The following is a 26,289-nucleotide window of genomic DNA, read 5'->3' as shown; positions in this document are numbered from 1 at the left end:
GCTTAGCAGAAACACAAGATCTCCATCTTGTCACCTTGCAGAACGATGATGTGCCGTGTTTACATAGGCAGACCGCCGTTCTGCCTCTCCCGGAGATGATCGCGGTTGGCCTGGCGGACATCAGGTCTAATTGACATCCCCTTTAGCCAATCACAGCATGATCGTGACTCCACCGATGTGATTGCGCCATCTAGTGGCTATTGAACAAAACGACGTACAGGTATGGAGTTTTGCACAATAGAGCCACACTGCCACAATAAATACACCGCGGGCGGTCGGCAAGTGTTTAAACAACAACCCAGGTACAGGATAACCTTTGGCATTTGTTACCAAATATTTATGGCCATAAAACATTCATGCTTCCTCAGTGTTTACCCCAAGAAGTCTTCAAAGAAGGATCGAAAAAGGATTCATAGAATAATAATAACATATAGGTAGGCCTGTTAAGTGCCTAAAAATTTATTTGTATTCAATATTTAGATTCAATTCTACATCAATTGTCACCTTTCTATGGTTTAGCACTACTTGTTTTCCAGAAGTTCTCTGTGGTGGGACATCACCGAGAGATGTTTCTTCCAATAGGTGCTCCAGTTGGCTGCCACTGAGAGTTGGAATGTGGAAGCAGTTCAATTTTATTCCTAGACATTCTGTGTGGCAAACCAAGTATGGGTCCTGTTAAGTGTGGATATACAGTACCTTAGTTGCAATATACATAATTACTTATGGAATAATCAAGGTGTGGGCTGGAATTAATCATCTGTTACATGAGTATGCCATAACTTCTGCCAAGGATCCTTCAACCACTGTGTTAGGAAAGGTGAACAGTGCCATCCCTTTATTCTCCATTGGTTTCCGGGATAACACACAGACCAGGAGAATGGTCACAGTACGACTCTTACCCTGATATATAAAATTTTACACAATATGTTGGATGGAAAAGCAACACAAAAACCCATTTTGCAATGTAGACTCCCCATTGCTCTTACAATCCTTGTATATATTTTATAATAAATCACAAGATAAATACTTTTGTTTTAGGTTTTTCTATGCAGTCACATGACTGCAAAGCCCCAGCTCTACCCCCCTTTTCTCATTGGCTGATGGGTTTGAGCATTATCCCAGCCAATAACACCTTAGAGCTATGGAATTAGAGCTAGAATTTTGCAGTTGTGTGACCACATAGAAAAACATTTAAAAAGAGGTATTTACATTCACAATGTATTATAGAATGTATGCATGGATGGTAAAAGTAATCGGGAGGTAACATTTAAAATGTGGGTTATTATGTAGCCCTTCCTTAAAGTGATATTTACGTAAAAATTTAAAATTTGCCCCACATGTAAGCTTTTTAGTCTTACTTCTAGGTGCCTTGTAAATGGCTTTAACTTGTGCTGTTTAGTAGATTATAAGATCGGCTCCAGCAGAAGACTTCACTAGCGCATGCCCAGTACTCTCTGCATTCATGAAACACCCAGTGTGCATGGAATGCAGGGACCGCTGTGCTGTGATGGTGACATCATCAAAGCTCACCATTCAAATGGTCAGAGAGCGCAAGTCTGAAAACGATGACCAGGGTGAAGATGAAATCGCTATGAGCCGTGACAGCTCAGTGCTGGAGGGCTCTATTTGACACCAGAAACTTCTGCAGCCTTGCTTTTTCTAAATAGCATGTGCAACATTTTTCCTAGCACAAGCAACAGATAACACCAGAGAAAACAGGTCTGCTTCAGTTAAACTTTAGCACAAATCCCGGATAAGCCCCCTATTGTTTTACTATGTCTATTAAGGTTCTTTGCAGTAAAAGCAAGGAAACATAAAAACCATTGTAGTGTATATTAATTTGATTTAGTAAACAAAAATGCTGTATTCACTTGTAGAAAAAACAATACACAACATACAAAGTATCACAAAATATGCATACGGTATACAGTTGCACAAGCTGTCTATCCTTTCTCGCAAATGAGCATAGGTAATGTATGCAAGGTATACACTAAAAAGTTACTTAACCTGGTTCTTCCTGGTGATGGAGTCTTCTTCCTTTTATCCAGGATCTCTCTAGACTGCTTCTTGCTTCTTGGAATCCTTCAGAAAATTGCTCCTGATCCTTTGTCTTAAGCACATTGCTTTGTTCAGGTCCTTTTCCCTCCCCATACTTCCTGCCTAAATCCTTTCCTGTCCTTAATGAACCAGTCCAACCAGTTCATTAACATATAAATATGGGGAGCTACCTATATTTAAACAAAAAATCACTAAAATACCTTTCAAACTGTGTTGCTATGGCTAAGTCTGTCATAATGTGCTTAATATGTGATGCATACTGGCAAATTATGGCATTAACCTGCAAGGTTTTATTTATTTATTTATGTTTTGTAGAGTTTACAACCGCTTTAAGCCTAAACTAACTAAGGCTGCATTCACACTTGAGCGTAGCGTTTTCGCGCGTTTTTTTAACCGCAATTTTACCGCGATTTTCAGGCGTTTTTTCCAGCCGTTTTTGGAGGCAGGCATTGACATTTATCAAAAACGTTGGTAATCAGCCCAAAAAGAAGCTTGTGTACTTTTTTCAGCTACAGGCGTTTTGCAAATGCTCAGATGTGAACAGGGGCCATTTAAATGAATGGGGTTTTACTTGTTGGGCGTTTTGGAACGTTTATTTTGAGCGTTTTTGGAGCTGAAAAACGCTCAAAAACACCCAGGTGTGAATGGAGCCTAACGCTAAACCTGCTCTGTGCCACATTCTAAGACTAATCTATCTAATCTATCACAGGATCGGGTGCAGAATAGGCAGGTACAGTGATTTTTGCTTTACGGGGTTAGATAGATGAGTCTTAGACTGTGGCAGAGAGCAGGTTTAGCGTTAGTTAGGTTTTGCCTGGACTTATCCTTTAAATGTAACTAATGGAAGCATTTGTTTTTGTCCTGATATCAACTGCCAATAGTACCCTGAACAGCAGCACTCAGACTGGGAGAAGGAGGGGCTGAACAGCCAATTAAGCTCTTTTGCAGTGCACAATTGCTGACAGTAGGGTAGAGAAGAGTGATGACTCACTGCTGGGGACCTATTGACTGCTGAGAGTGCGTTCTTGAACCAACTGTGCCGCTGCTGAAGTTGGGGTCACGGACCTAGTTGTGCGGTCCCACAGGGAACGCCTGCATCGCTAGTTAATGAGATTTTTTAGAGCCTTTGGCAAGTAAAACATTTCACATGTGTGAATTTCAACCCTGTATTTTGCTACTAGGCAGGAGCTCAGTTTTAAATTAAAAATTTCTTTCACCTCATTAAGTTTAGAAAAAAGGCAAGCTTCCCTATGTTTCAGATTTTTTTTTTTTAAGCAGGGACAACAGCAAAACTAATAGTAAACGGCATAAATAAATGTAAAACGAAAAAAATGGTGACACATTTGTGGATTAGAATGTAAATCCCTTGGAAAAGATGTTGTAATAGCTCGCCTTGTTCCATTCCTCCGCTTTGCTTTGACCCAGGCTCTATACACAGTGAGCAGGAAAGCCTGCCTGTGATCAGATACTACAGGATTTCTTGTTATAAAAAAAAAAAAAAAAAAAAAAACAGAGGTACAGCTAAAAGCTGATGTATGCCCCAGGGCATAAGACACAACATTGCACCCCTGCTATTATATTTTTAGAAATCAGGACCACGGGAGATCACAGGACAGCCTAAGGCATGTTAGAATATTATGTGTGTACAAGGGCCGAGGAGAACAATACAAACTTCATTATTATAGCACAAGCTGAGCGGACGGGAATCCTAATCTAAACATGCCATGTCACATTCCCATGTCATTTCTGCCCTTGACAAATTATTCATGGAATTTAAGGGGAAATAAAAAAAAAAATTGGGTTCAACAATCATACAAATAACTTTGTTTCAATCTACATTTACCATAGATCCCAACTGTCCCTGAATTGGAACAAGGTCCCTCTGTCCCTCTTTCCTCCTCATTTGCCCCTCATTTTGGTCTTAACTATATAGTTGTATATAAAATGCACTATTTATCTTTCAAACAGTGTTTCCCAGTGCTAAACCTTTCATCTAATTTCTAAATTGCTGCATTTATAAATTTCAAAGGCCAATATAATGGAATACTAGTAGCAAAAAAATGTACAAATCACTTGTGGATTTAACCCTTTTTGTTGTATAATTCTCCTTTAAGAGGGCGTGGCAAGGGGTGTGTCCTATCCCTACATACTTGTTAAGCATAGAGATCGAGGTTTACAGGAATGTAACAAGGGATAGTAATATACATACTGCAGGTATTTAAAGAGAGCCTGTCACCAACTTTATAAATTGCAGATAAAAACACAAAAATTAAATATTTAAAATATAAAGAAAAAGTATAAAGACAAAGTAAAGAACCATTGGCATTTGTTAGCTGACCACCATATTCTTAATAAATACATCAAGACTACTCCAAAATAGTTTTTTTGCAGGGCATCTTCTCTCAGGGATCGTTCAGACTAGCAGTCATTGCAAAACTGAGACAGGCTCCCCCACTAGTCCCCGTGACATTCTTCGTTGTGGAGAGTGTCCTCGTTGCCCCTGGGTCCTTAAAGGCATAACCTTTAGATTACCCAATGGTGAACTCTTTACGCCCCGTACTCCAACCAATTGCGACACAAGAGGGGTAATTTACCTTATGTTATGTATTTGCAATGCCTTTTATGTGGGGAAGACCATTTGTGAGTTTCTCCAATAGATCAGTAACCACTTATATTACTCCAAAAGTGGAAAACTAACCACTGTAGGCCGCCATATTGGCTTACACCTTAGATTCAATGCTCAGGTGGTCAAATTCATAGTTCTTGAGACTGTTCCCCAGGATCCAAGAGGTGGTGACTGGGATAGGGCTATTTTGCAATGAGAGACCCTGTGGATTGAGAGACTTAATGCCACCACTCCACCTGGCCTCAATGATGTATTATCTTATAAATCGTTTCTGTAAACTTCCTCCGTTGATGGAGGGGTATTGGTGTTGGTTGCCTTCTTTACTGGATATACTGACCCCTACCTGATGTTGACTTGCCTAGGCCTGTCTTACTTGATGACCAGTCACAGGTTATTTGGGAAATGGATTGTAAATGACTGATGAGCATACACTGTGATAATTGTACTCTAATTCATCCTAAAGCTGTTTTGTCAGGTTGAGTTCAGGACTCTGTGCAGGCCAGTCAAGTTCCTCCACCCCAAACCCGCTCATCCATGTCTTTATGGACTTTGCTTTGTGCACTGGTTGTGTTGGAAATGGAAAAAGCCATCCCCAAACTGTTCCCACAAAGTTGGGAGCATGAATTTTTCCAAAATGTCTTGGTATGCTGACGCCTTAGGAGTTCCCTTCACTGGAACTATGGGCCAAGCCCAACACCTCAAAAACAATCCCACACCATAATCCCCCCTCCACCAAATGATTAGGACTAGTGGACAAAGCAAGGCCAATAAAAAAAATGGATGAGCGAGTTTGGGGTAGAGGAACATGACTGGCCTGAACTTGAGTCCTGACCTCAATTCGATAAAACACCTTTGAGATGAATTAGAGTGGAGACTGCGAGCTCATCCAACATCAGTGCCTGACCTCACAAATGCGCTTCTGGAAGAATGGTCAAACATTCCCATAGTCACACTCCTAAACCTTGTGGACAGCCTTCCCAGAAGAGTTGAAGCTGTTATAGCTGCAAAGGGTGGGCCAACTCAATATTGAACCCTACAGGCAAAGACTGGGATGCCATTAAAGTTCTTGTGTGTGTAAAGGCAGGCATCCCAAAACTTTTGGTAATATAGTGTATATAGCTGTTGGAAGATCAGTAGGGGAATGCACAATGATATTGTATAGTGTTAAGCCACCTTAGGGTCCCTATCCATTTATACAATTTTCCTCAACCGCACCATATATGACACTTTTGTTCATGGGAAGCACCAACAGTGTAGCTATTACCTGCCGTTGGAGAAATATGTAGTTGGTGACCTTCTTTTGAGTATGATCAACAACTTAGAACAAGAAAAATGGCATGGTGTGACGTTTTTGAGAATGCCAATTGTCTGGCCTCTATTCTGAAGCTTGGATTCAGTACTGATCTAGAACACGTAAATATCCACTGATGAGCCACACCTTTATGACAACCAACCTAATATTGAGTAGGTCCCCTTTTTGCCAAAACAAAACAGCCCTGACCGTGAGGCATGGACTCCACTAGACCTCTGAAATTATGCTGTGGTATCTGGCACCAAGAAATCAGTAGCAGATTATGTTGTGAGGAGGAGCCTCCATGGATCGGACTTATTTTTCCAGCACATCCCACAGACAGTCGATTGGATTGAGATCTGGAGAATTTGGAGGCCATGTCAACACCCCGAACTTGATGTTTTGCTCCTCAAACCATTGTTGAACCATTTTTGCAGTGTGGCAGTGCCCATTATCTTGCTAAAAGAGGCCACTGCCATCAGGAAATACAATTTCCATGAAGGGGTGTACTTGGTCAGCAGCAATGTTTAGGTAGGTGATACAAGTCAAGTAACAACCACATGAATGGCAGGACCAAGGTTTCCCAGCAGAACATTGCCCAAAGCATCACACTGCCTCCACGGGCTTGCCTTCTTCTTATACTGCATCCTGGTGCAATCTCTTCCCAGGTTAAGTGACGCAAAAGCACCTGACCATTCATTTGATGTAAAAGAAAGTGTTTTAGAACAGACCACTTTCTTCCATTGCTCTGTGGTCCAATTCTGATGCTCATGTGCCCATTGTAGGCGCTTTTGGCTGTGGACACGGGTCAGCCTGGGCACCCTGACCGGTCTACGGCTACACCGCCCCATACACAACAAACTGCAATGCCCATGTTTTTGCTTTCAACACATCAACTTCAGGGACATGTTTACTTGCTGTCTAATATATCCCACCCACTTTCAGATGCCATTTTAACAAGATAATTAATGTTATTCACTTTACCTGTCAGTGGTCATAAAATCATGGCTGATCAGTGTATACTGAATGCTTCCAGGTCTGGGACTCGAAAGGAATTTTTAGAAGGGTTCCCCTGCAGAGGCGAAACTACAAACTTCAGTGCCCCGGTGCAAGAAACCATGAAGGGGCTCTTTCCTCCAAGCCCGTTGTGGGGCCCCTTATTACGGTCCCGCTGTGGGACCCTTTCACCTTTGTTTCACCTTTGAGACAGAGAAAGGAGATTGAGGACACAGCCCTCAATCTCCATCTCTGCAGCCTCAGCTGCACAGAATGAATGGACAGGAATAGCTCCGTACAGAGCTGCCCATTCATTCACAACCTGAACCATAATAAACACTGATGAATGGACTATTCAATTATGAATGGACTGAAAAGGAAGGGGCTTGTAAATGATATATTTACTGCCCCTTGCCCCCACTCTCCACCCTGACACATCCCACCTCAGCAGCCGGCAGGAGAGGGGAGAGGGGAAGCCAGCAGTGCTGCAGAAGGAAAATGGAGGTTATTGGTTTCTCTAATTTTCACCCCTGCCGCCCCTTCTGGCCAGGTGTACAGGGAAGGCTGCACAGGCTACCTAAAGCTTGGGGCCAGGTCTCACTTGCAACCCCTGCGGCCCCCGTAGTTACTCCCCATGCAATGGCAACCCCCCAAGGTTCATTTCATGGCAAATTCTCTAGCAAGTTATACACTGGTATACATTACACATGCAGACTGTGCAGAAAGCAGAGCGGAGGGATATACCAAACAGGCGCCACCCACTAGAGGCTGCCTGCAGAAAACTACAGGAGGGGGTGGAGACAAGACCAGTCACCCTGCACAAGAAGAGAGAGCAGCAGTGAGCGGTCTTTATTACAGGAAGGTAAAGTCTCATACTAGATTACTGCACAGATCTGGAAGAAATACACAAAGCACGCCAAGATACAAGGAAGATTACATGACTCTCACTTAGATTACATTTAGAGTTCAGCTTTAAAAAACAGCAATACATTTAAATAGTACTTTTCTTTTATACAGAAAAAAACATACATTAAAAAGCGGAAAAAAAAATACAAGTTTACCCCCTTGTAAAAATGATTATTGCTGTTGGAGTATTGTCATGGTAATCCACAACCTGTAATTTTCCCGAGCAATGGTGAGAAAAATCTCTCGGGGAATAAAGCATGGTATGCCTTGAGAATGAAATTGAAAGCAATCTGTCTGCTAAAGGGGTTTCGGGGTTCCATATGGACAGAGAACACTGGTTGCAAGCCAAATTAATGTTCTCGAGAACCTGGAAGATTGCGGGTTGCTGACATCTGCTGCATAAACCTCACAGCGGAGAATAGCAAAATATCTATTTGAGTGAAAATTGTTTATTGAGCCAAGTAAAATAAAAATGTATTATATTCAGTTTCTGAAGAGGACCTGTCTCCTTGGCAATGATTGGTTTCTACAAGATGAAAAAGATGGGGAAGTATATTGGTCCCCATTGAAATCAGACCTTCACCTTCCCCACCCACCTGTTGCCATTCCACTCCTACCCCCCTCTTCTAGCAATTGGGTATTTTTTATTTCTTTATTATTACAGGTACTTTATATTTACTTCTATTTAAGTAGCGCTTTATATTAACGCTCACCACCACTTTATTGGGTACACCTTGCTAGTACCGGGTTTAACCCCCTTTTGCCTTCATTCTTGGTGGCATAGATTCAACAAGGTGTTGGAAACATTCCTCAGAGATTTTGGTCCATAGTGACATGATAGCATCATGCAGTTGCTGCAGATTTGTCAGCTGCACAGCCATGATGCCAATCTCTCCACCACCTCCCAAAGGTGCTCTATTGGATGAGATGTGGTGAGTGTGGAGGCCATTGGAGTACACTGACCTGATCTGGTGAGTGTGGAGGCCATTGGAGGACAGTGACCGGATCTGGTGAGTGTGGAGGCCATTGGAGTACAGTGACCTCATTGTCATGTTGAAGAAACCAGTGGTGAGATAATTGGAGCGTTGTGACATGGTGCATTATGCTGCTGGAAGGAGGCATCAGAAGATAGGTACACTGTAGTCATAAAGGGATAGACATGGCCAGCAACAATACTCAGGTAGGCCGTGGCCGTCTATCGCTGTGGGGTTTTATTCACTTAATGGTGATGTGGGGTTTATTCACTAAATAATGTGGGGGTTGTATCTGGCTCTGATTCTAGCCAGTGCCTCACCAGCCACTGACCTCACTGCCGGTCCTTCCTGGAAGCACTGGGCATTTTTCAGTGTAGTCACAATGAAAGGAGGGGCAGGGAAGCGCTGAAGAGAAAAGTAAGGGACGTCATCAGGACACTATCAGTTTTCCCTGAATGGATCAGATCACCAGTAAATGTGTTGGGAGAGTGATGGTCCCAGGAATTGAATGAAAGTGGGGCCTTAAGCCCAGATTTAAAAGGAAGCGCTCTGTAAACTGGAGCTTACCAATCCTTATATGTGGTGGCAATCTTCCTTTTTCTTTTTTCCTTTTTTTAGACTTTTTCCTTTATTTTGCAATCCGGCCAGTAACCCACTTCCCTTCTCAATATGTCTTCATTGTGGATGGAGGAACAATGGAGACACATTTGGACAGCAGCATTGTTAGTCTGGGGGAGGGTAGTGTCAGATAGACTAGCAGATTTAAGCCCCGTACTCATGGGACAAATGCCGGGTGACATCTGTTGGTTAAAAAAAAAAAATATGTGTATGCCAGCCAGTTCGGCAAAAGCCAGCTATTCGGCCGGCTTCTGTCAGACAAGCATGCTGGAAAACCAGCAGCTGACCAACGCCTTATCGGCGCTCTCAGCCAATGGCAGACAATGCTGATCGGAGGGTGGGGCCGCCCTCCTGTCTGAACACAACAGCTCAGTGGGGCAGATCACTGTACTAACTTCAGATGGTTAGTACAGCGGTTCCTGAGCTGTCGGTTTTTTTTTCATTCAACCCAGCTCATAGTGTGTACCAGGCTATAGCTGGACTTCACTAACAAATAACTCCAGCCAAACAGAAGCAGTTACAGCAACAGTTTTTCTTTTCTGTTCTTTTTGAGATTAAGCAGTGGAGTAATTAGAACCTTCAGTAGGGTGACCAGTCAGTCTGTCCCCAGATTTGTCCCCGGATTGCAGGGACGGCTCTAGGTGCAGGGCTTATCATGGGCGGGTGCTAATGCAGAGAAGGGGGCATTCTTGGGCACTGGTGAGGCTGCATTGCAGGGCACTTGTCAGGCTGCATCGCTGGGCACTGGTCAGGCTGCATTGATGGGCACTGGTCAGGCTGCATCGCTGGGCACTGGTCAGGCTGCATCGCTGGGCACTGGTCAGGCTGCATCGCTGGGCACTGGTCAGGCTGCATCGTTGGGCTTTGGGGAGGCTGCATCACTGGGCACTGATCAGGCTGCATTGATGGGCACTAGTCAGGCTGCATAGATAGACAATGGTGAGGCTACATTGCTGGACACTCGTCAGGCTGCATCGCTGGGCACTGGTGAGGCTGCATCACTGGGCACTGATTAGGCTGCATCGATGGGCACTGGTGGGGCTGCAATGCTAGCCACTGGACAGGCTGCATTGCTGGGCACTGGTGAGACTGCATTGCTGGGCACTGGTGAGGCTGCATTGCTTGGCACTGGCGAGGCTGCATCGATGGGCACTGGTGAGGCTGCATTGCTGGACACTGATCAGGCTGCATCGCTGGGCACTGGTGAGGCTGCATCACTGGGCACTGATTAGGCTGCATCGATGGGCACTGGTGGGGCTGCATTCCTGGGCACTGGTCAGGCTGCATTGCTGAGCACTGGTGATGCTGCATCACTGGGCACTGGTCAAGCTGCATCCATGAGCACTGGTGGGGCTGCATTGCTGGGCACTGGACAGGCTACATTGCTGAGCACTGGTGATGCTACATCACTGGGCACTGGTCAGGCTGCATCCATGGGCACTGAAGAGGCTGAATTGTTGGGCACTGGTAAGGCTGCATTGTATGGGCACTGGTCAAGCTGCATTGGATGAGCACTAGTCAGGCTGCATTGTGGGCACAGGTGAGGCTGCATTGCTGAGCACTGGTCAGGCTGTATTGCTGGGCATTGGTCAGGCTGCATTGCTGGGCACTGGTCAGGCTGCATTGCTGGGCACTGTTGAGACTGCATTTCTGGGAACTGGTCAGGCTGCATTGCTGGACACTGGTGAGACTGCATTGCTGGGCACTGGTGAGGCTGCATTTCTGGACACTGGTCAGGCTGCATTGCTTGGCACTGGTGAGGCTGCATCAATGGGCACTGGTCAGGCTGCATTGCTGCACACTGGTCAGGCTGCATCGCTGGGCACTGGTGAGGCTGCATCACTGGGCACTGATTAGGCTGCATCGATGGGCACTGGTGGGGCTGCATTTCTGGGCACTGGACAGGCTACATTGCTGAGCACTGGTGATGCTACATCACTGGGCACTGGTCAGGCTGCATCCATGGGCACTGGTGAAGCTGAATTGCTGGGCACTGGTCAGGCTGCAGTGTATGGGCACTGGTCAGGCTGCATTGGATGAGCACTAGTCAGGCTGCATTGCTGGGCACAGGTGAGGCTGCATTGCTGAGCACTGGTCAGGCTGTATTGCTGGGCACTGGTCAGGCTGCATTGCTGGGCACTGGTGAGACTGCATTGCTGGGCACTGGTGAGGCTGCATTGCTGGACACAGGTCAGGCTGCATTGCTTGGCACTGGTGAGGCTGCATCGATGGGTACTGGTGAGGCTGCATTGCTGGACACTAGTCAGGCTGCATCGCTGGGCACTGGTGAGGCTGCATCACTGGGCACTGATTAGGCTGCATCGATGGGCACTGGTGGGGCTGCATTCCTGGGCACTGGTCAGGCTGCATTGCTGAGCACTGGTGATGCTGCATCACTGGGCACTGGTCGGGCAGCATCCATGGGCTCTGGTGGGGCTGCATTGCTGGGCACTGGACAGGCTACATTGCTGAGCACTGGTGATGCTGCATCACTGGGCACTGGTCAGGCTGCATCCATGGGCACTGGTGAGGCTGAATTGCTGGGCACTGGTCAGGCTGCATTGTATGGGCACTAGTCAGGCTGTATTGGATGAGCACTAGTCAGGTTGCATTGCTGAGCACTGGTCAGGCTGTATTGCTGGGCACTGGTCAGGCTGCATTGCTGGGCACTGTTGAGACTGCATTGCTGGGCACTGGTCAGACTTCATTGCCGGGTACTGGTGAGACTGCATTGCTGGGCACTGGTGAGGCTGCATCACTGCTCACTGATTAGGCTGCATCGATGGGCATTGGTGGGGCTGCATTGCTGGCCACTGGACAGGCTGTATTCCTGGGCACCGGTCAGGCTGCATTGCAGAGCACTGGTGAAGCTGCATCACTGGGCACTGGTCAGGCTGCATCCATGGGCATTGGTGGGGCTGCATTGCTGGGCACTGGTCAGGCTGCATTGTATGGGCACTGGTCAGGCTGCATTGGATGAGCACTAGTCAGGCTGCATTGCTGGGCACAGGTGAGGCTGCATTGCTGAGCACTGGTCAGGCTGCATTGCTGGGCACTTGTCAGGCTGCATTGCTGGGCACTGTTGAGACTAAATTGCTGGGCACTGGTCAGGCTGCATTGCCGTGCACTGGTGAGACTGCATTGCTGGGCACTGGTGAGACTGCATTGCTAGGCATTGGTCAGGCTGCATTGCTGGGCACTGGTCAGGCTGCATTGGATGATGGGCACTGGTGAGGCTGAATTAGATGATGTGCACCGGTGAGGCTGCATTGCTTGGCACTGGTGAGGCTGCATTGGATGGGCACTGGTCAGGCTGCATTGCTGGGCAATGGTCAGGATGCATTGCTGGGCACTGGTCAGGCTGCATTGCTGGGGACTGGTGAGGCTGCATTTGCTGGGCACTGGTGAGGCTGCATTTCTGTGCACTGGTGAGGCTGCATTGGATGGGCACTATTGAGGCTGCATTGGATGGGCACTGCTCAGGCTGCATTGGATGGGCACTGGTCAGACTGCATTGCTGGGCACTGGTGAGGCTGCATTGCTGGGCACTGGTGAGGCTGCATTGCTGGGCACCGGTGAGGCTGCTTTGCTGGGCACTGGTCAGACTGCATTGCTGGGCACTGGTCAGGCTGCTCTGTTGGGCACTGGTCAAGCTGCATTGATGGGCACTAGTCAGGCTGCAATGGATGATGGGCACTGGTGAGGCTGCATTGGATGATGTGCACTGGTGAGGCTGCATTGCTAGGCACTGGTCAGGCTGCATTGGATGGGCACTGGTCAGACTGCATTCTTGGGAAGTGGTTAGGCTACATTGGATGGGCAATGGTGAGGCTGCATTGCTGGGCAATTGACAGGATGCATTGCTGGGCACTAGTCAGGCTGCATTGCTGGGCACTGGTGAGACTGCATTGCTGGGCACTGGTGAGGCTGCATTTGCTGGACACTAGTGAGACTGCATTGCTGGGCACTGGGGAGGCTGCATTGGATGGACACTGGTCAGGCTGCATTGGATGGACACTGGTCAGGCTGCATTGGATGGGCACTGGTCAGGCTGCATTGGATGGGCACTGGTCAGGCTGCATTGCTGGGCACTGGTTAGGCTGCATTGGATGGGCACCGGTCAGGCAGCATTGGATGGGTACTGGTAAGGCTGCATTGGATGGGTACTGGTGAGGCTGCATTGCTGGGCACTGGTGAGGCTGCATTGCTGGGCACAGCTGAGCCCTGCATTCTTTTACATAGCGCACTCCTGAACTCTGCACTCTGTTTTTTTTTCTATCTTATCTTCATAACATTTTGTAGTCATATCTCAAAAAATTCTAAGAAGTATCTTTTTTTATCTCATGGACAAAATGTGAGAAATAACATACAGTATATATCATACAATCATTCCAAAAACACATACCACATACACTGCATATAGCATTTGAAGAAAATATGCTTATAAAATTGTTTACCATTTGCCAATAAAAAAAAAAAAAATGTCCATGGATTTAATTTTAAAAATCTGGTCACCTTAACCTTCAGGGCCCCGGTGCAAGAAACTATGAAGGGCCCCGTGACCCCTGGCCAGGGTCCTTCTCTCTGAGTCTGGTGACGGAATGCCAGGGTCAATCGCAAGTGCAACCTTTGTGGTCCTGGTAGTTCCACCACTGCTGTCTGTAGCTTTTTTTTTTTTTTTTGCAATATACACTTTTTAATTTTTACCATTTTTTTTTAGGAGCCCTGTTGGGGGGCTTTGTAGAAATATGTTCCACCTTTGAGATAGAAAAAGGAGATTGAGGACACAGCCCTCAATCTCCTTCTCTGCAGTCTCAGCTGTACTGGATGAATAGACAGAAATAGCTTTGTACAGAGCTTCCCATTCATTCACAAACGGAAGCAAAGTATTATGTTTACTATGCTTCAGTTATGAATAGACAGCGTCAGTGATCAGTGTGAATAACAGACTGTATTCAGACAAGGAAGGGGCCAGTAAATCACACATCCAGATAGCATCCCCCACAGCAGCCAGTGGGAGAGGGGAGGGGGGGACCGGGCAGAGCTGTGGGGGACAAGGGGTACAGCCAGGAGAGAGCACAAGGGGGCAGCAGAAAATAGCTTGATAGGAGGAGTGGGGGGGGGGGGGAGCAGCTGCATACAATTTTCCTCCTGCAACCGCTAAATGCCTGCTTCTCCTCCTCCCCCTCCCACAGCGGCTGCAGGAGGAAAATGGAGAGATCAGTTCTTCTATATGCAGCCACCCCCGCCGCTCCTCCTATTCAGGCGTACAGGAAGGCCCCCTGCAGCACAGGGCTGGGTCGCAATTACATCACTGTAGGTACGCCCATGGGATAAATGTGCTCACATAAGTAAGTAAAAACTGATCATTGTAATCCTCTTTGTCAGTGGTAAATCGTTAGCAAATAGTTTGTCTCAACCCTCTAACTGCCATTTTTGCTGGACAGCTTGGTCTGTTAAAGGGAAGTTGAAAAATAACACTTTTACTGGCAGGATCCCCAGGAAAAAAAAAGGGGAAAAAGCCTAAAAAAAATAATGCAGGCACCACATCTAAGAATTGGTAAACTGCAATCAATTTAATTTGTGTTTTTACATTTAATACCTCTTCGACGGATGCACTTTTATCACAGTGGTCTTGGATCTGGGGGTCTGAAAGCAATGTAATAATTATTGTCTCTTGTTTTGTCTTCTCAGCACCCGAGGAAAAAGGGGAAAGGAAACGACATGGTCTACCAGGTAACAGACTACATCTATACATTTAAGCCTAACTCCAGGTTTCATTTCACTTTAGGTTGTTTGGCCCAAGCTGGTCCAAGCAAATGATTCCCTTCACTAACAGAAGTGCCCAATGTCAGCGCTGTATATACTGTATGTATAGAAAAACAAACTATAAGGGAAGCTATGGATGTTGAGGTGTCCAAAGAGACCTCTAGTAACCCACCCACTTACTTAAACCTAAAGTGGGGCTCTATGGCCAAACCACAAAGCATATACAAAAATTAGGCAGGCAGAAGGGCTGCCCTAAGGACCATATACCGTGCCTTGCGAAAGTATTCGGCCCCCTTGAACTTTGCAACCTTTTGCCACATTTCAGGCTTCAAACATAAAGATATAAAACTGTAATTTTTTGTGAAGAATCAACAACAAGTGGGACACAATCATGAAGTGGAACAAAATGTATTGGATATTTTTAAAACTTTGTTAACAAATAAAAAAACTGAAAAATTGGGCTTGCAAAATTATTCAGCCCCTTTACTTTCAGTGCAGCAAACTCTCTCCAGAAGTTCAGTGAGGATCTCTGAATGATCTAATGTTGACCTAAATGACTAATGATGATAAATAGAATCCACCTGTGTGTAATCAAGTCTCCGTATAAATGCACCTGCACTGTGATAGTCTCAGAGGTCCGTTTAAAGCGCAGAGAACATCATGAAGAACAAGGAACACACCAGGCAGGTCCGAGATACTGTTGTGGAGAAGTTTAAAGCTGGATTTGGATACAAAAAGATTTCCCAAGCTTTAAACATCCCAGTATTGTGTACTGTACTGAGTACTGTGCAAGCGATAATATTGAAATGGAAGGAGTATCAGACCACTGCAAATCTATGAAGACCTGGCCGTCCCTCTAAATTTTCAGCTTATACAAGGAGAAGACTGATCAGAGATGCAGCCAAGAGGCCCATGATCACTCTGGATGAACTGCAGAGATCTACAGCTGAGGTGGGAGACTCTGTCCATAGGACAACAATCAGTCGTATACTGCACAAATCTGGCCTTTATGGAAGAGTGGCAAGAAGAAAGCCATTTCTTAAAGATATCCATAAAAAGTGTCGTTTAAAGTTTGCCACAAGCCACCTAGGAGACACACCAAACATGTGGAAGAAGGTGCTCTGGTCAGATGAAACCAAAATCAAACTTTTTGCCAACAATGCAAAACGTTATGTTTGGCGTAAAAGCAACACAGCTCATCACCCTGAACACACCATCCCCACTGTCAAACATGGTGGTGGCAGCATCATGGTTTGGGCCTGCTTTTCTTCAGCAGGGACAGGGAAGATGGTTAAAATTGATGGGAAGATGGATGGAGCCAAATACAGGACCATTCTGGAAGAAAACCTGAGGGAGAGAGAGAGAGAAGACGAGAGGGGAGAGAGAGAACAAGGGGGAAAGAGAGAGGGAGAGGACGAGGGCGAGAGAGAGGACTAGGGGGAGAGAGAGAGGGAGAGAGGACGAGGAGGAGAGAGAGAGGGAGAGAGGACGAGGAGGAGAGAGAGGATGAGGAGGAGAGAGAGAGAGGAGGAGGAGAGAGAGCGAGGGGGAGGAGAGAGAGATAGGGGGAGGAGGAGAGAGGATGAGGGGCAGAGAGAGAGGATGAGGGGCAGAGAGGGGAGGAGGAGAGAGAGAGAGAGAGAGGACGAGGGCCAGAGAGAGAGAATGAGGGGAGAGAGAGGACGAGGGGAAGAGGGAGGGGAGAGAGAGAAGGGGGAGAGAAAGAAAAACATTTAGAGCGAAAGACAGAGAGAGGGTTAGAAATAGAGCGAGATATAGATGTATAAATAAAATATAATAGAGACTTGGGCGGCTTGGGGGTCCCGGACTTTCGGAAATATTATATTGGAGCCCAAATTAAGCAGCTATGTCAACTACACTGTACTTATTACAGGCTGCACTGGGTAACTTTAGAGGCCCAAGCATGCGTCCCACTGCCCATAGGCTTAGTGCTTTGGACCCCTTCCAGATATCGAAAGGCCATTTTGTGCCCCACGCTCTCCCATTAGCCTAACCTTTGGGACTTGGCTTGTAGACAATGGCCTCTCTGTCCCCCCCCCCCCCCCCACACACACACCCCAGTAGTGCCCTTATTCAATAACCCACAATTTCCTCCAAATATGTCACCTGCTCAATTTAGCTGGTGGACAAACAAGGGACTTTGCTGCATAGGGGTGCGTCCCCCTTCGTATTTTGTGCAGGATTTGGAGATGCCCCCAGCTGAGAGCTTCCGCTTACAACAAATACATAATTTCCTTTGCTCTTTGCAGAAGAAAAGTCCTGATCTGGCTAGTTCGTACACAATTTGATACAAGAGACACTCCAGTGGGGCTGCATCTCCATGCTGTACAAATCTTTTGTCTCCCCTTCAACAAAACTTCCCTACCAAATGGCTTGGGAGAGGGACCTGGGCATGACCCTTGAAGTGGAGGATTGGCGATCCTGGACAACATGCCCACACAAGCGCATTATGAATGTTGCCCTGATCGAGGCAGGGTACAAAGTTTTTGCGAGATGGTATTTGGTACCAGAACGCCTTGCTAAGATGTACCCAGATTCCTCACCCTCTTGTTTTAGAGGCTGTGGCCAGGTAGGTTCTGTCCTCCATGTGTGGTGGACCTGCATCAAGGTCCAGTGTTTCTGGATACGGGTCCACTCCTTAATCAATTCAGTCACTATGGTTAACATTACAAAAGATCCTCGTATTACGCTACTCAATGAACCTGCTGATAATATCCATAGATCCACTCAGACTCTAATATATTAGATGTTCTTGGCAGCAAAAAAAAGCCATTGCTATGTAATATATAAAATAAATATCAACAAGTGATAAATAAAATATATCCCCTGCGCACAAGTATAAAAATAACAATAACAAATGAGTCCAATTACAGACCTATCGCAGCCACTTTAAAGTTGAAGATATGTTAGAATTACCAGAAGAACGTCACAAATAAAGAACAAACCACTAGTAAAAGTAGTGCAGATAGATAATTGATAATATCATAATAGTCCTCTACAAACAAGATTAAAAGTCTCTTTAAAATCTCATGCAGAAGAACAGACTCCTCAGATTGGGAATAACCGTGATTTTTATGGGGTCACCACACCACACATCCTTCACCTCTGTGCTCAATAAGGGGGGTGGCAACTCACCGGACAGTGTGGCCCACCTACTCTCATAGGATAGGCAGCAGAGCAGAATAACACAGATCTAATCCAATCAGATGGCAACAAGCGACTGTGACTTTTCTTGCAAAGATCTCCTTCTCATCACAATGATACTCCCATTCACCACAGTTGCAGGGAAAAGAAGGGAAAAACCACACTAGCGTAATATTGTTAACACTCCACACGTTTTATTCACCAAATCCAAAAGAAATGTACTCACAAACAAAGCATATAAAAGAGCCTCCAATAACAAAACGGATTGTGTCACGGATGCACCGATCGGTGCTGAAGGTCTGGCTCACCCTCTCCACGCTGATGGTCCGGACCACGCCAACCTCCGTAGGTACACCCGCTCACTTCCGGTCGCCGTAAGGTTCACTCCCTGACATGTTTCGTCATATCCGACTTGTTCACAGGGGCGTGAACCTTACGGCACGGCATTGTATTTAACTACAATGGGATGCTGACACATCAGATAACGTCACTCGGGAACACCCTCTTATGCTAATTCCCAGGACTCTGATTCAGTCTCCTTAGAGACCACATGTGATAGGTCGGCCTAGGTTTCTCAATCCGCAGGCCCACATACAAATGGATCCGACTACAGAATCCGCCTCTGTGTATATTTCTAAACACTTTGCACTCCCAAGCATGTAAAAATATTAGCACCATTATAGCAAAATCTACATCGTGTCAGCATTCCTATGTTTAAAATTTCCACATTAACATAAAAAACATTAATAGAATCAATTGAATATAAACCTATCATTCATACATAGGATAAATCCAATTAACTATATATGTGGATGTATTTACAACCAAATAGGTATTCTCAACCTCTTTTATAAAATTAAAATTTAACTGCTCAGATAGAAATAGACAAGGACATATCACAACAAGATCAAAAAATCAATATACATTATATAAAACCGGATAAAGGGTTATACAAATGGAAAAATATATAAAATTATTACGCATAAAAATTAAAAAGTTACGCTTAAGAGTTAATACGCATAGAGGAAAACTGCGCATAAAAATCAATCCATATAAAATTGATATTAAAATTTTAAGACACAAATAGCAGCAAAAATCAGCTCAAAAACACTAACCTAAAATATTTATAGATCACTAATGAAACAGTTTAAGTCTAGGTCAATGTTTAAACCTTTGGGGTCAAGGGCCTGAGTGAGAAAAATCCACTTTGTTTCGCATTTGGACAATTCCCTCACCCAGTTCGCCCCCCTCCAAGAGGGAGTAACCCTTTCTATCCCCCAAAAGTGCAAACTTCGGGGATCACGATTATGGTGTCTTCTAAAATGCTCGGAGACACTATGATCCTTAAAACCATTTAAAATGTTTGTAATATGTTCACCAATACGTTTCTTTACTGTACGTTTTGTGCGACCAATATAGATCCGATTGCACGGGCACATCAGACCATAGACCACGTGAGTGGTGTCACAAGTTATTAAATTCTGAATTTTAAAGTGCTTATCAATCGCTGGTACATAAAATTCACTTCTCTTCTTAAGATTGGTGCTAGTGAAAAAACAAGCCCGACACCGTCCCCAAGTATGGAAACCTTTCCTATTAGGGAAAAAGGACACATTGGGTGGATCCAAAACTTTCTTGACCACCCGGTCTCCAAAGTTGGGTGCCTTGCGGTAAATGAAGGACGGGTTGGTTGGTATTACAGGGCCTAATGTACGATCTTTCAGTAAAAGTGGCCAATGTTTTTTAAAAATGGCTTCTACTTTTTTGTAATCACTGGAAAAATCAGATAAAAAACTCCATTCTTTTTATTATCTGTGGTTTTAACTTTCGGTTGTAAACAGTCTGACCTAGGTTGATCTAAAATCCTCTTAATCTCGTGATCTAGACATTCCTCACTATATCCTTTTTGTAGTAATCTTTCCTTAATTATTCCTGATTGAGTAACAAAATCTTAATCAAACGTACAGTTTCTGCGCACCCTCATGAATTGGCCCCTCGGTATGTTTTTTAACCACGTAGGGTGGTGGCCACTCATGATGGACAGATAACTGTTCCGGTCAGTCTGCTTGAAAAAAACTTTCGTTGCAAAACCGTTCATGTGTCTAAAAATTGTCACATCTAAAAATTGGATAATGTTTTGATCCCAATGGAACTCCAAACGAATGTTGTTGTGATTTGAGTTCAAATGGGACATAAAAGTTAAAAGGGATTCTTCAGAACCTTCCCAGATAAATAAAATGTCATCGATAAAACGTTTATAAAAGCGCAATTCCTGCTTGCATTGATTAAAAATAAACTTGTCCTCCCACTCGGCCATAAAAATGTTAGCTAGGCTGGGGGCAAATTTAGCCCCCATAGCTACGCCATTTTTTTGAGTATAAAAACAATTGTTGAACCAAAAATAATTGTGGGAGAGGCAGAAATCAAGGGATCTGTGAATAAATCTTTTTTGTACAAAAGGGATTTCATCCCTCCTACTCAAAGCCCAATTAAGGGCGAGAAGGGCGTCATCATGCTGGATGATGAATAGAGTGAGGACACGTCGGCCGTCACCAGAAAGGCCGGCGTGCCCTCACTCACAGACACATCACCCAGCATGATCAATAAGTCCTTTGTGTCTTTCAGAAAGGCTCTTGTAGTGGTCACACTGGGTTGTAAGAATTTGTCAAGGTATTGGCCTAGTCTGGAAGACACGGATCCAATACCATTGACTATCGGACGTGCTGGTGGACAATTGGCATCCTTATGTATTTTTGGGAGTGTGTATATTGTTGGAATTCTACACACACTCGGTGTTAAATATCTTTTCTCTTTTTTCGTAAGAGCATAAGTCCTATAGCCAAAGTCCACCAGACTCCTTAATTCCTCATCAAATTTAGCAGTAGGGTCAGAGGGTAACTTGGTATAGGTATTTGCATCCCCAAGCATGTCAGAAAGTTGTTGGTGGTAAAAACTCTTGTCGAGCACCACCACGCCCCCTCCCTTATCCACTGGCCTTATAATGATTTCCTTCCTCTTTTCCAAGGACTCTAGGCCTTCAATGATATGTCTACACCCATTTTGGGCCTTTTTATTAGGTACTACATCTTGCAGATCCTCCAATACTGAATTTTTAAAAACTTCAACGTAATGATTGTGGCTAACCTTGGGATTCATAATGGACTTATTTTTAAGGCCACTGTTTATCATACCCCCTCCATAAACATTACTTATTGATGTTATTGGGTTATTAAGGAAGTGCTTTTTCAAGGTTAACTTCCTAATATATTTATGGGTATCTATATATACGTTGAATTTATTCATAGGACGTTGGGGTGCGCATTTTAACCCCTGATTAAGAATATGCAACTCTTTCGAGGAAAGTTCTACTTGACTTAGTTTAAAAATGCCCTGGTTTACCGCTCCCTTCTCCTTTTTCTTGAGTTGGGCCCTTCTTCCTGCTCGGACCCCTCTTCTTGTACGTGGTTTACCTCTGTTCTACCTAAACCTCCCTGATGGGAGTTCACATAGGGGCGGGGTCTCCCTCGCCCCCTCCCTAAAAAAGGACCCCCTCTTGATGGTTGGCCAGAAGGTCCCCCGTACTGAGCAAGGGGTTGATAATAATTATTATGTTCAAAATTGGGGTTGGGGTTGGGGTATGTATTATTGTATAGGTATCCTGCTCCTCCAGTTTTACCTCTCCCCCTTCTGTTTCCAGACCCCCTCGCAAACTTACCCCGTTGTGGAACCGTAGTCCACTGTTGATTCCCAGTATACTCTGAATGTTGATTTCCTGTATTCTGTCTCCAATTAGGGGTGCCATCCCTAGATTCCCACTGGTTTTTTGGGGGTCTCAATGGGGCACTCCTAATAGGTGTATCTGGAGGGTCATTGCCCGTCTCAACATTATCTATCTCAATATCCTGGGTTTCTGCTGGTATATTGTTAGCCATATCAATCTGCCATTTATATATAATCTTGCTCTCAAAATCCCTTTTATCCCTATTATACTTTTTGACCTTTTTCTTCTGAGTGTCCTTGTCTATTTTATCTAATTTCTTTTGAGTAGCTTCATTAAAATCTTTAAGATCATTACTTCCAACAGCATTGTCTATTTTTTCTTTTAAATCCTTAATTTTATTGTTAATAAGCTCCATTTTCCTTTTCTTCCCCCCAAAGGTTTAAACATTGACCTAGACTTAAACTGTTTCATTAGTGATCTATAAATATTTTAGGTTAGTGTTTTTGAGCTGATTTTTGCTGCTATTTGTGTCTTAAAATTTTAATATCAATTTTATATGGATTGATTTTTATGCGCAGTTTTCCTCTATGCGTATTAACTCTTAAGCGTAACTTTTTAATTTTTATGCGTAATAATTTTATATATTTTTCCATTTGTATAACCCTTTATCCAGTTTTATATAATGTATATTGATTTTTTGATCTTGTTGTGATATGTCCTTGTCTATTTCTGTCTGAGCAGTTAAATTTTAATTTTATAAAAGAGGTTGAGAATACCTATTTGGTTGTAAATACATCCACATATATAGTTAATTGGATTTATCCTATGTATGAATGACAGGTTTATATTCAATTGATTCTATTAATGTTTTTTATGTTAATGTGGAAATTTTAACATAGGAATGCTGACACGATGTAGATTTTGCTATAATGGTGCTAATATTTTTACATGCTTGGGAGTGCAAAGTGTTTAGAAATATACACGGATGCGGATTCTGTAGTCGGATCCATTTGTATGTGGGCGGCGGATTGAGAAACCTAGGCCGACCTATCACATGCGGTCTCTAAGGAGACTGAATCAGAGTCCTGGGAATTAGCATAAGAGGGTGTTCCCGAGTGACGTTATCTGATGTGTCAGCATCCCATTGTAGTTAAATACAATGCCGTGCCGTAAGGTTCACGCCCCTGTGAACAAGTCGGATATGACGAAACATGTCAGGGAGTGAACCTTACGGCGACCGGAAGTGAGCGGGTGTACCTACGGAGGTTGGCGTGGTCCGGACCATCAGCGTGGAGAGGGTGAGCCAGACCTTCAGCACCGATCGGTGCATCCGTGACACAATCTGTTTTGTTATTGGAGGCTCTTTTATATGCTTTGTTTGTGAGTACATTTCTTTTGGATTTGGTGAATAAAACGTGTGGAGTGTTAACAATATTACGCTAGTGTGGTTTTTCCCTTCTTTTCCCTGCAACTGTGGTGAATGGGAGTATCATTGTGATGAGAAGGAGATCTTTGCAAGAAAAGTCACAGTCGCTTGTTGCCATCTGATTGGATTAGATCTGTGTTATTCTGCTCTGCTGCCTATCCTATGAGAGTAGGTGGGCCACACTGTCCGGTGAGTTGCCACCCCCCTTATTGAGCACCGAGGTGAAGGATGTGTGGTGTGGTGACCCCATAAAAATCACGGTTATTCCCAATCTGAGGAGTCTGTTCTTCTGCATGAGATTTTAAAGAGACTTTTAATCTTGTTTGTAGAGGACTATTATGATATTATCAATTATCTATCTGCGCTACTTTTACTAGTGGTTTGTTCTTTATTTGTGAAGTTCTTCTGGTAATTCTAACAAAAAAAAAGCCATTGCAACCTCTTGGAAAAGCCCAGTGATTAGTTTTGCCCTGATGAAGCGAAAGCTTTCTTGGATCATGTTACACGAAAAACTAGTCATTGTCCTGAGGGACAGACAACCCCTATTTGAAAGGATATGGACCCCCTGGCTTTGTTATCTTCAGGTTTCGGACACATGGGGCTGACACTGGTTTGATGGCTGGATGGGATTCTGGACAGATGAGCTCTCACTCTTTTCTTTCTCTTGCCTTGTTTTTCTTCTGTCCCTGTTTCTTATTATTTTTCCTCTCTTCTCTTACTTTATATTTAATTTTGTTTTTACTTTTTTGGTATATTGTTGGTCTTTATCCTTGTTCTAAGGTTAATTGTAAGGTTTTGCTCATGACAAACTACCTCAGAAGATTTTTCCTTTGATGTCTGGATAGAGACACAACTTTACTGACTGGTACTATTGAGTTTATACTTGGTCAATTACATTAGTGTAGTTTGTCACACCTACTTGTAATAGCGAAACCCTTAGAGCCGGTTCACACTACTCCGACTTGGGACGCGACTTGTGTGCCCTCAAGTCGCCCCAAGTCTCTTGTCATTACAAATTCAATGTAAATGAATGAGAGCCGTCTTAATATGCACTACTGAAGTCGCTCCGACTTCAGAAAAGGTTCCTATACTACTTCAAGCCGACCTCTATCCGACTTGTGCACATAGACTTCAATGGGAGTCGCCTCTAAGTCGGATCCTTATCTATTTTCAAGCGACTGTGATCAGACTTTCCAGGAAGAAGAAAAAGATTAGCCAGGCATTCCCCGCAGACGAAGTCGCCTATCATTCAAGTCTCTTACAAGTCTCTTCAAAGTCGCGCTAAAAAGTCGCTCCTTTATGGGGCGACTTTCTGGTCGCGCTAGTGTGAACCGGCTCTTACCATCTTTTATCCGCAATTGTTGCCAAATATATTTATTTTTTTTCTTTTATTATGTACTGTTTATATTGTCAGGTTTTTTTTTTATTCTACTGTGTGCCACCCAACAATTTCCTTTCTTGTTACTCTAAACTTTAATAAAAAGTCTGACACAGAAAATGGATGTGTAAACTGCTGGCACTGTTAAAAACCTGTATTATAATAATAATAGAGAGATGGAGAGATAAAGATAGATATGCGACAGACTGGTACTGTAGCCACCAACATTGGAAGATTCATTGGTTTTCTTCTGTTTCGATTTCAGGGATTAAATGCCGGCCAAAGGGACATGTATGATGGTCTTCAGATGAAGAACCTTCACCGCTGAGGACGGGTGGAATGATTGCGCCATCTTGATCAACTAAAAAAAAAAAAAATTGCATTTTTAAAATATATATTTTTTCTTTTCATACTTCTTTTTTTTTTTAGAGAAATGGGTAATTTAAGGTCTTTATTATTTACACGCTGTAAGAAATTGAAGCATTCTCCTGTAGTAACTGACACAGCGAGGGGCAATCATGACTCCGCTACAGAAGCAGCAAAGGTCACGTTGCTTGCTGTAGAGATCGGTTATATCTCGATGACGACTTCGGCACACGGGGTTGCCATGACAACCCTGACATCAGGTTCATTCTATAAGTAATATCGTAAAAACATTTTAAAAGGGAACCAGTCATGGCTGAGCTACGCAAGAATATTCCTGGGTTATATGAACAATGATGGCTTTCTTATGAAGGGTTTATCCTTTCCCCTTTATTTGGCTTGATTGTATTATGACTTGACTATGTCTTATGGTGGCCACACATGCTTATTTGATCAATATGCAATTCAATTAAAACGATCTCATTGGCAAACAATCAAATAGCCATAATTTCCTATTTGATCAATATAGACCGAATTCTAAAAAAACGGAGTCGATCGGCCAGGGTGGAAAATGATTGTTCTGCATCGATCTACAGCACTGAGAGGCTTTGGTCATGAATTAAATCGTAATTCGATTTGTCAGATCTTGAGAGTGAATGGTGGAGGTGCCATCAATAACATAAGATTGTTTCTTCCACGCATTGATCCAAATCCACTTCTCTGTGTATGGCATATTGACCAATTGGCTTGTTGACTATAGAGCGATTATTCCTATTAGAGAGATCGATCGGAAAAGAAGTTGATCATATACCAAAACATGTATAGTGGCCATTACTCTTTGAGCTCAGGGTTAGAGGTCATCTTAAGTTGCTGTCCTTTTCGACCGTCTAACATTTTTTCCTGACCAATTTCTCTTCCTTTGAAAAACAGCATCAAATAATAGAGTCCCATAGGCATTCACATTCCCCTTAACTATGGTGTTGGTAGTGTTATGCACA

General features: G+C 44.1%; 1 protein-coding gene across 1 annotated transcript in view; it reads left to right on the top strand.

Annotated features, from left to right (window-relative positions):
* CD247 (CD247 molecule) overlaps positions 1-25,300 on the top strand; it is a 210,843-nt gene extending 185,543 nt beyond the window's left edge. The window contains exons 7-8 of the mRNA XM_082247017.1: positions 15,164-15,205; positions 25,194-25,300. Of these exons, the coding sequence (XP_082103143.1) occupies positions 15,164-15,205; positions 25,194-25,256 (105 nt within the window). The 3' untranslated portion in view covers positions 25,257-25,300. The remainder of the gene's footprint in view (positions 1-15,163; positions 15,206-25,193) is intronic.
* The last annotated feature ends 989 nt before the right edge of the window (positions 25,301-26,289 follow it).

This window comes from Pelophylax lessonae (genome assembly GCF_965119305.1).
Source record: "Pelophylax lessonae genome assembly, chromosome: 2".
NCBI classification, from domain to species: domain Eukaryota; kingdom Metazoa; phylum Chordata; class Amphibia; order Anura; family Ranidae; genus Pelophylax; species Pelophylax lessonae.
The sequence above is the reverse complement of the archived record's forward strand: the minus strand, read 5'-3'. Positions and strand labels throughout refer to the sequence as shown.